This window comes from Mastigoproctus giganteus, chromosome 6 (genome assembly GCF_048544385.1).
Source record: "Mastigoproctus giganteus isolate SK-2022 chromosome 6, ASM4854438v1, whole genome shotgun sequence".
NCBI classification, from domain to species: Eukaryota; Metazoa; Arthropoda; class Arachnida; order Uropygi; family Thelyphonidae; genus Mastigoproctus; species Mastigoproctus giganteus.
Window position 1 is genome coordinate 116,498,782 of NC_143580.1, and position 16,842 is coordinate 116,515,623.

Below are 16,842 nucleotides of genomic sequence, written 5' to 3' on the forward strand. Positions count from 1 at the left end.
GTATGTAACTCTAATAAGCTCTGTCAACCACGATTTGTACATAAAAAAACTTAATAGAACTTACAAAATTAGAGACAGAGAGAGTTAACGTAGTAGTCAACTACTTCTCTGAATGGAGTAAAGCAAATTATAATTATATATCAGAAATGTAAGTACGTAAAGTGGCATTTTGGCTTTATACCGCCTTAAACAGAACTATTATATGGATTAACAGGAATAGGCATTATCATTTAAATGGTTAAAATAATCCACATAGGATTAATGCTTATGTTACGATGAGTCCAGCTATTTATCCTTTGATTTCTACCACTGCAAACGAAGCTCGAAGGATGAATGCAACGCGCTGTCTCTACATTCCTTCTCCCCCACACCATCTTAAGATGCTTTGCTTCTAAGACGATTCAAAAGTAAACAAAGAAAAGCAAAAAAACACGGAACTTTTAGAAACTGGAAGGAAAGTCTTAAAGGTTTCAGTTAGAGCAGCTGCAACAATGAACCAAGATAAAAGAGGAATCAGGTAAAAAAGTGGTAAGGGTTTTCTGTCATCATGTCTTCCACACAAGTAGAAAGCAGTTTCTAGAATCCATTTGCAATTTCAAGCTAATAAATGTAATACGTATTACAATTCGGACGAGATTGGGATGGACGACAGTTAACTGAAATACATAATTCTGTACTATGAAGACATTCTTTTTACGCACATTCAATGGTGGTGCAGAGTACGGTAATCAAACAGTGATAATAATTAGTATTGTTATATGCGAACCAGAAAAGCCCCCATTTCCAGAAATAACTTAATGAAAACGCCCACTGAACTAAGATGGACGTGAGGTCAAGGCATTCCACACAGTAGAGGGGTACTCCAAAGAAATTACAATCTAGTTCCAGTGATCCACTTTCCTCCCCCACCCACACTATCATTCCACACTCGCATCTACCGTATCATTCCGATCGACAGACGTACCTGCTGAAGGCTCGAGACCACTTCTGAACGTTATCCGGTCCTTCCATGGAAAGACGTTAAAATCCTACACCAAGTAACAAAGGAGCTTTCTTAGATCACATCCAGAACCAGAAACTGGGTGCCCACTCCGCGAACTAAGAAGAGGTACCTTTGGAGAGAGGCACATGGGCACAACGAATGACGCACGCGTGTCTGTCGGGCCACGTGTAAACAAACGACTACCTGCAGGTAGCTATGGCAACTGCTCTACTGCTGTAGTAACGGACCCCACTCGATATCGTTAACAGCTGACGTGATAAGCATTGGGAGAGTTGATAAGTGTACCGCAAAGTATGATAGAATACGACTGGCACTGTGTTTAATAAATTAAAGCCAAGATAATTATTACTATCAAAAAATGATTTCTGAAATCAGCTTCGTAGGACATGGTTGTACTGAGCTAATAGCAAATAACAAAGTAGAGTAACTACGAAACTCTTCGCCCTGATTCGTTTTGCTTTCACCCGAAGAAGAAACCTTTATTGGCGAGAACACTTACCAGTGTCAAAGAGATATTATTGTCTTTCGGCCAGAAATCCAAAAATACTTCATTTTATCTAAAAGTTGAGGAGTTATACTTTGACAAAGTAAAAATTAATCTTTGAGCAACCGCCCAAGAAAACTTCAGTTTCGCAGAACACAGCGGTTAGGTTACAAACGTTGATTAGGCACATTATAGCCATATCAGCCATTAAATCTCCATAAAACAACAACAAGTGTATATTAACTCCAATGGGACGGTGCACTAGGCTTTGTTAGGATTTGATTTATTTATTAATTCTAGATGAAGAATTTTAGTCTTCTGAAAGGAGGAAAACTTCATATCGTTCGCATAAAACAAGATATTAGAATATACGAAAAAAGAAAAGGATCGAGCATCACCAAAATATCTTTTATTGATTATTACGTGTCACTTGTATTTCATCTCTCACCAAAGGACAAGAAAACTGGTACCGATTGCTCACGTGCAATCTCATACTGCGTGTATAAATCGCCATCATTTTGCTAATAATGTTCAACCACGAGTGGTCGTAAATAAATTCAATTCACCAAAAAAAGGTCAGACATACACTGTGCTGCCACTTTATTAGGTACACCTACCTAGTAGGGTGTTGAGCCTCCTTTAGCCTTCAAAACAGCCTGAATTCGTCTAGGCATGGATTGAACAAGATGTTGAAAACGTTGTGCAGAAATTGAGTACCATGCAGACATGAGTGTGTCACGCAGTTCCTTGAGATTCGACGGTGGTGTAGGCTTGCAGCGAACAGCCCTTTCCAGCTCATCCCAAAGATGTTCAATAGGATGGAAATCCGCGGACTGAGCGGCCCACTGCAGCAGAGAAAAGTCATTGTCATGTTCCTGGAACCATTCCATAGTGATTTCGGCTTTGTGCACCGGCGCATTATCCTGCTGGAAGTAACCATCTGACTGAGGATAAACCGTTAACATAAACGGATGCACTTGGTCAGCAACGATGTTTAGGTACGATGTGGATTCAGACGTGAATCTATGGGTATCGATGGACCCAACGTGTGCCAAGAAAACATTCCCCACACCATAACACTATTCCCCCACCACCTTGCACAGTAGTCGTCAGACATGACGGGTCCATGGATTCATGTTGTTTTCGCCAAATTCTGAGCCTTCCATCAACATGATGCACCAGGAACTTCGACTTGTCAAACGAAGCAACTGTTTTCCAATCCTCGATAGTCCAGTCTGGTGTTGCTGTGCTCACAGGAGGCGTGCTCGTTCTTCATTGATCACAAAGGTACGCGCGATGTGGCCGTCGGCTGTTGTTGCCCATTCACGACATAGTGCGACTAGTGGTCCGTTGCGATTTTTTGTTCTGCGCACCAAGGTTGTGTTCTGACGTGATGTGCGACATGGTGTCCCGTCTGTTTGCTTGCACAATTCTAGCCATCCTCCTCTGACCTCTCTCAGAATCAACAAGCGTTTTTCTTCCACAGGAGTGCCGTTGAGAGGATGTTTTCTGTTCGTTGCGCCATTCTCGATACACCCTTGAAACTGTGGTGCGTGAAAAGTTCAGGAGAACTGCCGTTTCAGAGAGGCTTTGTCCAGCACGTCTTGCACCTGCTACCATGCCACATTCGAAGTCCGTTTGATCACTCCTTTTCCCCATTCTTGCTACGGTTTTTACGCTTAACTGATACTAGAAAGGTTGTTCTGCTGCATTTATATCCACAACTGTGGTCATGTGACTTGCAACGTTGTGGGACAAACCATTTGTGGGCACAGCACGGGTGTACCTAATAAAGTGGTAGCACAGTGTATGTTTCGATGGAATACGGAGGGAAATTCATGGCGTGGTGATGACTCTGCTTTTGAGAATAAATGTCATTAAGAAGGGGAAAAACCATGTTTTTAAACTCGTCTTTGAAGATAAAAAACCATATTCCTCCAAATTAGAGTGTACAGTGCGCTTACATAATCCTCTAATGGTCGGTAAATAAAAATGATATTGGCAGCGAGCCAAGTTTATCGTTCCATTGAGGAAACTGTTGACATTTCAGACAAAGCTACCGCATGGAAATACAAATACTAGACAAAAAATAATATGAAGTTTGTATTAAAACAATCGCAGAGAGAGAAGAAATGCGAATAAATGCAAGGAAAAAGAATATAAGGAGGACTGTACGAAAAAATAGGAGATCCAGTGCACAGCAAATAACATCTGGATTCAACCCAACCCAGAACTGCCTTATTTCAATCTGTACCATGCGCGGGGAATTGAAGAGACTGGGTATTGGAAGTCGCCTGCCTATTCGGAAGGCACTTGTTTATGAGAAAAACAGAAAACTCCGCTTGTAGTGATGCCGGGAAATGTCGTGATTGTTAAACGGAACAGTGGAAGAAAGTCATCTCAGTTGAATCACGATACACTTTATTTTGCCCCGAAGGCAAAGCGTGTGGCGAGAACCTCATGAAGCTTTGTCCTTGCTTCATGAGGCTCCCCAAGTTACCCCTAAAGGTGGTATCATGTTATGGAGAATGTTTTGTTGGCACGGACTGGATCCGTTGATACCGGTGGAAAGTCGAATGTCATCCAGGGAGTACCTGAAGTTTTTATCAGATCTACTGCATCTTGCAATGTTACACGTTTATTCCGAATGCAATGGTTACTTTATGGATGGCAATAAAACATCGCATCATAACAGAATCGTGCAAGAATGGTTCAGAGAACATGGTACGATTTTCCACCATTTTTCCTAGCCCCACATTCACATGAACCCAATCCTATTGAAAATGTATGGGTTCCGCTGGAGAGAGCTATTTGGCAACGAAGTCCTCTTCTTTCAACTTTGTTGCAGCTACGCGATATTTTGCTGGAAGAATGGTTACAATTTGACCAAAATGCACCAAAATACGTTATAGAATCCATGCCGCGCCGTACACTTGCTGTTATTCGAAAAAAAATGAAGGAAAAGCGACCCGATTCGATACTGAATAAAGGTTCGTATTTTTTCGGCCAGTATCTGATTCAAAACTAAAGGAGGGAACTTCAGGAAGCATTTCTAGCTATGTACGAATTCTAAAGCTGATTTAGGACATGCGACAGTTGCTTGACTTTTCTGGTTAAATATATATTTTTATGGTGAAGAGATAGTATTTTTAACCAGAAAAATAAGAATTCAACATTAATTGATTAATAGTTATCTATTCAATATTAATTGATAACTTATTCGACATTTTTATATCTGTGTTTCTATTTAGCCATCAATTCCAACTGTTTCAATTTCTGGCCGCTGCTGTCTTCAAAGTCTGGAATATTTGAAACTGATGGCCAAATAGAAACATGATTCCCTACAACGTAACCTCTAGCTGAGATGCTGGAAATCCAGAAATTAAGAGATGTACAGAGAAGGTAATTCAAATAATCTAAGTGACTCGTATTGTTACCTCCATTAAGATGAATACCGTAAAATGTTCATTTGTGTTATTATGCCTTCCTTTGTTGACAAAGACATTAACTAAGAAGATGAGTACCTCCACTATGTCCACACATATCCAGCAAATTGATAAAGAGCTTCTAGTTGCGGTATACCTTACAGTAAAAGATAAGACGTCTGGTCGATTATAATGCATCGAATCCTAAATTAGTTAATGTCTTTCCCCCTCTTCTAATAGTCTTTTCTGTACTCATTCAAAAGTGGATTTTGTCAGTTTAAGGTTCCGCTCGAGTCTGCCTCTTTTGTCAGGCACCATAGACTGCTATTTGCCTATTCAACAAGACTAATGAGTTAACAGTGAAACAGATGGTTCGAACAAGAGTCAGTAGTGGGAGGGAGAAAATCGATCGAGCCCTGTTTTGTTTGCTTCAGATATTGCACAAGGGAATTACTGAAAGTACGTGAGGCAGTCTTACTTACGTGGAAGAACAGATGCACAAGGTTCTTTCAACTGCGCTGAAAAGAACAGAAGATGCCGCATCAATATTCGCAACGCGAAGACTATTTGAAGACTGGCGAAAGAGCTACATTGGCTAAAACATTAAAACTTTATACCGGGAAAGTAGAATCCGTAATTCCATGCTTGGTCTTAATCGCAAAGTTCGTGGCCCTCGCAAGATCAGAAATTTCAGTTCCGTACACTGTTGCTTCACAAGTGCTATAAATTATGCATATTCTCCAGTGCTTAAGCATGATATATCAGAAACTGAACTTCAAAACTTCAATAATAATTATAAGTTTTTTAATTACGCTTATTATTATTTTAGATTTTTCAATAGATCAAAAAAAAGTCCCGCAAACCAGACAAAACCGTATCTCTAAATTAAACCCAAGAGCAATTTTCTGAAATTGAGCTTTGTTTGAACTGTGATTGCTAATGTCAGCTACCACATGAAAAAAAAAAAGTTCTGCAAAATGAGTTACTAGGAGACTGAGTCCAGAATCCATCCTTAGAAATTCATATACCACAAGTTGCTCACTTTTCGACATTACCTTCCACATCCTTCCTTGCGCACACGTTTATGTCCCACTAAGAGCTACAGACTTTGAGATAGTCAAAAATCTTGGTAGAAACCGCACTTCCCACTTGTACAGACCCCATCCCCCAATCCCATGTATGTAGAGGCGATCAATTCACTCCCCAAAATGAGTGGCAGTCTGTTCAACCGTTCCCATGGTACCATTGTGTCCATAAAGACACAATATACTTACGCTTCACAGAGTTAGTTTTTACACAAATAACCTATCCACAAGACTGTATATAACATTCTCATTACAGGGACTTATAAGTCTCCTTATTATTACTAAGACTGCAGGATCAGTCTTAGTAATAATACTGATACTGCAGAGTTTATATTGCTGTTTTTATTAAAATCTGTTTATTGTTCTAGAAATGAGACATCCAGAGACAGCTCTGAGCGAGAATAATGCTAAATAGATATTATGGTATAAGATAAATAAAACATATGACAGGCTCTCAGTCACAAAATCCTCTGGAATCATTGCTAGTCAGGCAAAGATCGCGATACCTTCTAGAGTTATTATTGTTGATGTTAGTGGTGCAATAGCAACTAAGGCTATACTGCACTACCCCGTACAGTGCTACCATAAACAGGAGTGTAAGATTTGAAAATCTTACAAAAATAAAATATTTTTTTTAGGCTTTGGAAGTTAGTTTTCCTTTGGATTCTTGCCGTTAATAGAATAATATGGTAATGTCCGCAGTTTCAATAACAAGAATTATTCAGTAAGAATTGTAAAATTAGTGGGTAGTAGTAATGGAAAACAGAGCCATTAGCATTAACTTCCGTTGTAAGCAGGGAATAGACGGTGAATACTATGCCAAAAGCAGCAGGTGGTTTTGGGAAACAAACAAATCAAGGTTTATGCAAGGTCAATACTAGGGCAATCTACTTCAGTCGCAGACCGGAAGTCGGTTCTTAAACGCACACACAAGCTTCCAAAAATAGATGCTGTGGTCACTAATGTCACTTTTGTGGTTTTTGAACGCTATGGAGACAAGGTGTTATATGTGAAGGGTAAAGTGTTGTTTTTGGACAACCGGCTACTTCAAAGAACACACCAGATGGCCGCAGATCCAACAGGTTGAAATAGGGGTGTATTGATCACGTGCTACTGGGCGGCGGAATATGGGGTTTTCCAACAAATGGAATGAGATAGAATCCGAAAGTAAATTTAAGATTGGTTGAAGTCACTGGGAAATGGGCGTGGCGAAATCGGCAGTAAGAGGTAGGAAAAAGGCAGTGAATGAGTTGCAAAGACACAAAAAGTTGAGATTTTTTTGTGGGGTGAGTAAACATGGTTTAGAAGACACTAATTTGAGAATTTGGCGGTGTGAGTAAGAATGGGTTAGTAGTCGAGAAAGTCAAAGTTTTTTTTTGAGTGGAACATAGTCAATGTTGCCTTTTTGGATCGTCTAGGAGTTGAGAAGAAATATGTGAAAGACAAACGAGTCTCTCACAAAGAAAAAGATGAAATCAAATCTGCCGAAAAAAAAATAAGGCCATGATTCCTGAAATCTTGGAAAGCCAAGTGCAGGATCGGGTGGAATCGGAACCCCGACCGACATGATAGTAGCCATTCCGAAACAGGAGAGGTGCATTAAGCGGGCTGAATAAAATGGAGATGAAACCTACCTGGCAGCACAACTACCAGTGCCTAATTCTTCAAGAATAGTAAGACGCCGCCCCAGATAGTGAAGATAAGCTGTACCTGATAGGAAGGATGAAAGATGACGCCCGCCGAGTTCAACAAGTAAGTCGCTAGTTTGTAGTACACAATACCTTCACATACACCAAGAACTGTAGAAACACAGTAAATTGGCCAGCAGGACTTTAGAAATAACTAATTGTAAAGATAGTTTAGGGAAGAATCAGGAAGGAAGAACATTAAAAAGGGAAATTTATTAGATATAAGATATTTAGAATGTTGGATATATGATATATGTGGAAAGGGATAGAATGGAATTGATGTTAATCATTAATTGTTATTAATGGTATTTAAATGAAGCAGTACAGTATTAAACATATGCAGGATGGAATAGAATGGAATTAATATTTCCTGTTAATAGTATTTAATTGGTGCAGTATTAAATATATGTAGAAAGGAATAGAATGGAATTGATGGTTCTTATTAATGGTAATTAAATGAAGCAGTATTAAGTCTATGTAGAAAGGAATGGATGGAATTGATAATTCTTGTTGATGGTATTTTAATTGAGGCAGTATTAAGTATATGTAGAAAGGAATAGCATGGAATTGATGTTTCTTGTTAATGGAATTTAACTGTTGCAGTATTAAACAAATGTAGGAGGGGATAGAATGGAATTGAGATTTTTTTACTAATGGTATTTAGAGGATGCAGGATAAAATATATTAACAAAGGATGGGATTGATGTTAGCCTGTTAATGATTTTTACTAATGTATGAATATGATATATATATACACATGTGGGTGAGTCCAAATCATGTTGTCATATGTATGAATTCAATTATTATTTGGTTTAATTATGCTCATGTAAATATGTCTAATAAACTGATTTTTTTATATACAACATTTATGTGGTTCTTGTTGTTCTGTGCGCAAGCCTAACCAAAGGGAATTAAACACATAAGAGCCTTTCCCCTTGAACTTAGAATTTTCTGTGAAGTGATAGTCAGATGCGCAAGTGGGGGGTTATTGTAAAGGGATATTTTAAAAGGGGAGTATTATATCATAAAGGGGATATATATATAACAATGAAGGTGAAAAATAATGTTGTCACATGTTTGAGTAACAAAAGCTTTTTTCAAATTCCCCCCCACAGGAGGTCCTCCGTGGTAGGTACTGTTCTCATTTCTGTTCACTCTTGCCTGCGACCCCTTAATGTCTTTGCACAGGGACTTCATTTATTTTAGTATATGGTAACGTACATAAATAAGAACTTGGTTGTTGTCAAATTCCTGAAAACCATCGGATTGATTATAATTCTAGCATAAACTCGTTTATAAATAACATCTGGGACTTCATAGTGGGACACAACATCAGAAGAGTCGAGAAGTGCCTCGACTTTGGTATAGTTCAGGATGAATGATTGACCACGCATTGCCACTGTCAAGAGGAAAGCTGTAGGCGTACTGTGGACATCCGAACATGATCTTCTCCTGCTTGCAGCTCCACAAAACTCTCGATGGGAATCTTCACCCATTAAGTACACTGTGAGTTGTGTAATTCCTAGCCCTATATGGTTTAGTGATATGGGCATCTACCCCTCGATTCAGCTTAAATGCCTCCTAGTAGTCGAATACTGGATCCTCCATTAGCTAAACCGCTTCAGAAAGTCTGTAAACATTTCAAAAGGATCTTCTATATTTCTACAGAATAGATCCCCTACCAAAAGTTTCTACTCATAATGACCGACATCCTCCCTCGGACGACACTCCTTACCAGAGGAAGGAGATGCCCTCCGTGGTGCCCTCGCGGATGGAACAGTTGATATAATCACCGTTCTCCCCACACTGGGTGGAAAAGATCTGAGTTCGAGTGCGTTAATTACAAGGAGAAATTTTTATGGGCCTTTTTTCACAATGTGGCTGAGTTGGTCGGTCTCAGGGGAGGGTTTCATGATTTTTCTCCCGAATAATCGGAGTCTAGCAAACAGCAAATAAACTACAAAACACTCAATCTACATACATAGCATACAGGTTCATGAACTCATCGCTATTATTGCAATAATTACCATAAATAAATGTTAATATATTGTAAAAATATTTCTTACTGAAGAAACATTATAGAGGCCTTGTCCTCTATAATATGTTTCCGATGTACTCATCCATTGGCACATCCTGCCGTCTCAAGAAGAATACACTTCTACTTGATGTAAATGAAAGAAAAAAAAACACATAATGGCCATCCTTTCTGGTTTTCGGTTCTCCTCTTGATGTTTCCTCGCGTGCAATGACACATAAAAAGAAGCCGAAAGCGAGTTGTCCGCCTCGTCAGCTCTTTCTAAGAATCACGTGATTTATGACTGCCAAAGTGCGGTAAAAGACAGACAAATAAAGAAGTGGCGAGAAATATTATTTTTTACTGAAGACTTCCCCATTTATTAACTTACGTGAAGTCGTGCAGGGGTGGTTAAAGAATAGTGACAAGTATGCAAATATTTAACACAAAATTCACACCACTTCCTTCATAAAATAGCATTATGGACACATTCCTGAATCACCACGATGTTCTTTAATGTATTTGTAAAGACTACGTATGCATAAATGGCTCCAGAATTCCGATGAAGAAGGGAGTTAAGCAAGTACATCTGTTCACCTGAAAGAATTGACAATCAGAACTGTCCGGAATGTTTCAGACTGATTTCTCACTGATATATTTATTAAAACATTTTCCAGTTCTTTGGTTAAGAGATGTACATTTTCGTGATGATTAAGGCACAGAAATACGGTCCGGAATTTCTTAAATTGTTATTTTTTACCCCTCAAAGTACAGAGAAAAAAACAATATTTTTTAAATCAGTTTTAATGCAATAATTGATTTAAATGTAATAAGCATACAATACTCTATGCCTGACCTGTGTTGGATTCCCATTTTTAATGCACGATGGCAGTCATGGGATACAGGGTGATTTCGAAAGTTGGCCACAAAAATGTCAAATCTGTCGATGGCAGTTGTTGTCGTCGTAGGGTTTTCAGGAGCATCAGTGACTAAGGCCATATTTCTCCCTGTATACTGTCTACAAATTGGTGTGTTTCTGTGGTTGATTTACTGTTTGGTGGACGACAAACTTCAGTTTCCAGAAGTAAAAAAAAAATATTATCCGTGAGACAGACTAACTCAGCTACATTGTGAAAAGGCCCATAAAAATCACTAACATCAATGATTGCCTAATGATTCCTCGCACCACTGACAGGATTTGAATTGAGCTCGTTTCCACCCGGTGTGGGAGAACAAGGATTATGCGAACTGTGCTACCCACCAAGGGTTAATATGGCAGTACATATGGTCTAATCAAATTTTCGTTAATGATACCAGCCCAAACTTTGATGGCCTACTGTTGCTGATGCCAACAGTGAATGATACCACGAGGATTTTTCTCTACCCACAGGTGCAAATTATGAACACTGACAATACCATCTTTGGTAATGTAAGGACCCAGCCTTACAATAATTTAATAAAGTTTGTTAAATATTGGAAGAATTAATTGTGGCGTATATAGTTAGTTTCAGACAAGTATCATTTGTTAAGAAACACTGAAATTCGAAGGTTAGTCCAAACACACCCAGTTAGTTAAATCTCGGTTGTATGGAAAAATTCCTTAAGGGAGTCAGTAAAAGCAATCATAATGGACCGAAACAAATCCCACTTAAGACAGGAGCATATACACTATAGAAAGGGCGCTGAGTGCGGAAGTGGCCCTATTAATAAATTTCACGGTTCGACCTCTAGCAGGTGTGGGCGACGTAGTAATGGGGGTGAGGTCACAAAGAAAGCCTGAAACTCTCTTAGCTGACCGGAACTTACGTTTAATTTCGAGAAATTACCAGTATTTTCCAGATTATCGGAAGTTCGGTCACACTAGGAAAAAGAAAGCACGCCCACGGAAATGAAGGAAGACGAATAGGATCACGAAGGAAAGGATAGGGAAGTCAACGATTGGCCAGGAAGAAAGCGGTGGGAAATTTGAGAGAAAGGAGAGAAGGGAAGAAAAAATTGATACTGATCATTCGGAGAGGAGTTTTTGTGGTGGATGCAGTCCTGGGGAGATGGAAGCTGTAGTGGGAGAATTTGTTATAAGAATTTATTTTGTGAAAGTCTAGAGTCGGAAGTATCGTTCCCTTGAAGAAGTTAATGCAGTCTATGGAGGAAGAATGGAGAAACGTCCTAGAGGCAAATTTCTCGATTGAGCAGTTGAGTGACTAGTCGACCCGGAAGGTATCCCAGTCCTCGGACGCAACGCAGATGGAGGAAGAAAGGAGATAAGATCCGGTATTATCTTCAGCCGTGCAGTACCCGGTAGAGAAACCCAGGATAGATTACTATGTTCCCCGGATGAGCAACCTTTCGCTTTCCAGTCCTCACCCCGAGCAGATAGGAAGAGAGACCGAGCAGGGAGGAATACCAGACCATTGCGTAAGTGTTAGAATAAGTACTGAGAATATAATTTGTAAAAAGGGGAACTAATTTAATAATGAAAAGGACTCTAGGAGGACGCTATAAGTTTTAAGAGAGAATGTCAAAGTACTAAATATATATACATATATATTTGAACGAGTGTAATACTTAAGGAGTGATAATTCAATTTAGTATAGAGATCAGAGTAATGCAATTTAAGAGTAAGTTAATCTGTAGTAGGAAGTAAAAATTTTGTCCTTGAATTATTGTGAATGTTAAATTGCTGTGAGTATGACTTATTTGGGGTAGAAAATGATTAAACAGGTAAACAATTAAATGAGCATCTAGCCCTAATTGTGAAATAGTGGATTAATTGAACGGAAAGGTAACTAAGTAAATTGGTTGGATATTGTTGACTGTTGACATGTTTGCAAGTAAGGATTCTGGAATGAATATATATGTATTTCCTAATAAGTTGGGAAACGAGCACTTATGAAATTATATTTTGTCTGTTCATTGGCTGATGGTGGTTTATTGACTTACATGGACTGTTAAGGAGCAAAGAGACAGATTGTGCGTTGTGAGGGGTAATAAATGCCCGGACCTACTGAAATCTTTGTAGAGCAACATGAAGAGACACAGTGATATATATATATATATGTAGATGTATATATGTATTAGGATTTAGTAGTTCTTTTGATAACAAGGTTGACTGTAAATTACAAGATATATACACATTTAAAAATTAGTAAAATAACAAGTGTCAAACTAAATACTGTATATTCTGTTAAAGGTTATTGTAATTTTCTTATATATAATATGACAATAAAAAACAAATTGTATATTCTACATTCTTGTGTGTGTGTCTGTCATTTCTAAACTCAGCCAGTCCAGTGGAAGAATACCTTAATATATTAGGGGTCCCCGTGAGTCTGGGAATTTTCTGAAATCAATCAAGTCAGGTGTTAAAGTGGGAGGGGTTAAAATAAGGGGATAAAAAAAAAAATATAACATAATATAATATAATTGTAGGCCTCTTTGAGGAATAGGATTTTCAGAATAAATAAAATAGCTTTTTACCCACCCCCACAATTGGCGAGCGTAAGCCAGGATAATTCTGCACAACGGAAGGCTGAGTTCAGAACGACAGGAAAATATATATACATGTATATATATATGTAATCCAGTTGCTGAAACTGATAGAAAAAATTCAGCTGGCGAGCCAGAAAGTGAAAAGTGAAAAAGTAAGTAGTTAAAGTGGGTACTGAAATACAATTTCCTTGTGTTTAGAATTAGGTGAATTAAGTTATAGAATAAGAAAGGTATTGACAACAAATAACGAGTTAATTAGATTAAACCCCAACCTCGAAAGATAAGTCATGGCTACAAGGAGAGCGAACAGCAGTAGGGATAGAGAAAGGGAGGAAAATATCAACGGGCAGGAGACATCAGGAGAAACAATTGTTAGTATAGGGAATGATAATAGGGGCCCAATTAAGTTAAGCAAATTTTTAAAAGTATTTAAAGGGGAACCATCAGAAAATGTGGAACATTTTCTGAGAAAACTGAAAATGATTAAGGAAAAGGAAGAATTAACGGAACTAGAAATAGTCATGATGGCGGAATTCAAGCTAGAGGGCAGGGCCCAGACTAGGTATTTAGAGGAGACCCAAGGGATGGAAATAGCAACATTAGACAAATTTGAAAAGATATTAAGGAAGTTATTTTCCCCAAAGATCACGTTCCTAGAAGGAATCGGGATATTAAATAATTATAGTCAAAATAATCGCGAAAGCATAGAGGACTATTACAAAAGGTTTTTAACAGTAAAATTAAATACAGAAGTATCAGAAAAAGAAAATAGCGCCTTTGACAAAATCCTGATGGGACAATTTTTGATGGGGGTCAGGGATAAATATAAGCGTGAGATTCTAAGGAGAAAACCCAATTCATTAGCCGAGGCCATGAAACTAGCCACTGATGAGGAAAAGCTAGATCTCCAAGGTCGGGGGGCAATAAGAGGGGACATAAATGTATTAGCCACAGGAGAAGGGACAAAACCGAAAGGTAATAAAGAAAGGGAAGGCGAAATTAAGTTAGAAGGGCTAGAAAAACAGATAGCGGGAATGGAAATAAAACTAAATAAATTATTAGAGCAATTAAACACAAAAAAGAATGCACTAGATGAAAATAATAGGCAGGGGGGCGAAAGACCACAAACAGGGCAGAGCACAAGAGGCAAGTACAACGACACAGAGGGGTGGAAAGGGGAAGTCAGAGAAGATAGGCGAAATGGACAGAGGAGGTGTTACATATGTGGGGGCAAGGAACATCTCGCTAGATATTGTCCACACAGGAATAGCCAAAGGGGATACCGCGGAGGTAGTAACTACAGCCAGGAGCAAAACCCTGGGAGGAGTGAACAAGCATTACACATAAACACAGCCAAAAGAAAAAACATATCTTTAGGCGCTGTAAGTGATAACGGAAGGGGGAACGACCTGTTATATGTAAAGGGAAGCTTAGGAGGGGTACCAGGTAAATTTCTTGTAGACACAGGAGCCTCGAGGTCAATATTAATGTGGGATTACCTCATCAGATACTGCAAAGGGTCAAATAAGGGAGATGTGAGATGTTGCCGCGAATTTCTTGTGAAAGGAGTAGGTGCTGAAGAAATTCACACCAACTATATAGTCAGAGACAAGATAAGATTACAGGGATGTGAAAACATGGTGCCCCATTCATATTTAGTGGCAAATAGAGTAAACAGTCGTCGACATGACGCAATACTAGGCACGGACCTACTAAAGAAATTAAGAGCCAAGGTAGATGTGGGAAATGGCAGCATTAACTTCGGTAGTGATACCCAGGTGAGGCCTAAAGTAGACAGAAGGCAAAATGCTGGCAGCAGAGCCCAGTACGAGCCAGAGCGAGGGGAATCTTCAAAGGGAACGAGTGTGAAAGAATTAGAAGGGTATAAGGCAAACACTGTTAATAAAGTTCCGGTTGCACAAGAAGAATTAAGGGAATTGAAGAAGAACAACAAAACTAATAGGAATAATGAGAGAAAGTGTCGAGAAAGTGGAAGGATATTACACGTGGGAGTTTTGGAAATGAGAGAAAAGGTCAATAGAAAGTCTGGAAAGAAAACGTCTCGAAGGGAAGAGAAACATGAAGATAGTGAACTGTTAAATAAAGTGGAAGAAAGTGGAGGTGAAAAGAATGATAACTTGGTAAATGAATCAACAGAGCCGAAAAGAATCGAATGGCCATGGAACCACAGAACTGAAACTTCCTATGGGGAAAGGGCCCTCAAGTTGAAAGAGACAAACAGGCTACAACAAAATTTAGGTGCAGCATTTAATGAAAACATGGGATGGGAATAGTTTTAGTGAAAAAAAAAAAAAAAAAAAATTTATACATTTAATTAATGTACATGTATAGAATTGTATATAGGAATAGGAGAATTTAAGGTTGTCGATAATAAGTAGGCCCTGGAAGAAGGCACATCCGCCTGAGGACCTGTATAAAATTTATGTATATGGGATATAAATTTTAAGGGGGAGAGAGATGCAATGTAAGGACCCAGCCTTACAATAATTTAATAAAGTTTGTTAAATATTGGAAGAATTAATTGTGGCGTATATAGTTAGTTTCAGACAAGTATCATTTGTTAAGAAACACTGAAATTCGAAGGTTAGTCCAAACACACCCAGTTAGTTAAATCTCGGTTGTATGGAAAAATTCCTTAAGGGAGTCAGTAAAAGCAATCATAATGGACCGAAACAAATCCCACTTAAGACAGGAGCATATACACTATAGAAAGGGCGCTGAGTGCGGAAGTGGCCCTATTAATAAATTTCACGGTTCGACCTCTAGCAGGTGTGGGCGACGTAGTAATGGGGGTGAGGTCACAAAGAAAGCCTGAAACTCTCTTAGCTGACCGGAACTTACGTTTAATTTCGAGAAATTACCAGTATTTTCCAGATTATCGGAAGTTCGGTCACACTAGGAAAAAGAAAGCACGCCCACGGAAATGAAGGAAGACGAATAGGATCACGAAGGAAAGGATAGGGAAGTCAACGATTGGCCAGGAAGAAAGCGGTGGGAAATTTGAGAGAAAGGAGAGAAGGGAAGAAAAAATTGATACTGATCATTCGGAGAGGAGTTTTTGTGGTGGATGCAGTCCTGGGGAGATGGAAGCTGTAGTGGGAGAATTTGTTATAAGAATTTATTTTGTGAAAGTCTAGAGTCGGAAGTATCGTTCCCTTGAAGAAGTTAATGCAGTCTATGGAGGAAGAATGGAGAAACGTCCTAGAGGCAAATTTCTCGATTGAGCAGTTGAGTGACTAGTCGACCCGGAAGGTATCCCAGTCCTCGGACGCAACGCAGATGGAGGAAGAAAGGAGATAAGATCCGGTATTATCTTCAGCCGTGCAGTACCCGGTAGAGAAACCCAGGATAGATTACTGTGTTCCCCGGATGAGCAACCTTTCGCTTTCCAGTCCTCACCCCGAGCAGATAGGAAGAGAGACCGAGCAGGGAGGAATACCAGACCATTGCGTAAGTGTTAGAATAAGTACTGAGAATATAATTTGTAAAAAAAGGGGAACTAATTTAATAATAAAAAGGACTCTAGGAGGACGCTATAAGTTTTAAGAGAGAATGTCAAAGTACTAAATATATATTCATATATATTTGAACGAGTGTAATACTTAAGGAGTGATAATTTAATTTAGTATAGAG

At 38.9% G+C, this 16,842-nt stretch overlaps 1 protein-coding gene across 3 annotated transcripts in view; it reads right to left on the minus strand.

The window, feature by feature from the left end:
* LOC150084525 (protein king tubby 1-like) overlaps positions 1–16,842 on the minus strand; it is a 310,610-nt gene that overhangs the window by 173,088 nt on the left and 120,680 nt on the right. Inside the window, exon 1 of one of the 3 annotated variants that reach the window (XM_090375282.1) lies at positions 965–1,059. The exons of the other annotated variants lie outside the window; for them this stretch is intronic. Within the exon in view, the coding sequence (XP_090231408.1) occupies positions 965–1,011 (47 nt within the window). The 5' untranslated portion in view covers positions 1,012–1,059. Of the gene's footprint in view, positions 1–964; positions 1,060–16,842 lie in introns of those variants that run through there. 3 annotated transcript variants of the gene reach the window in all.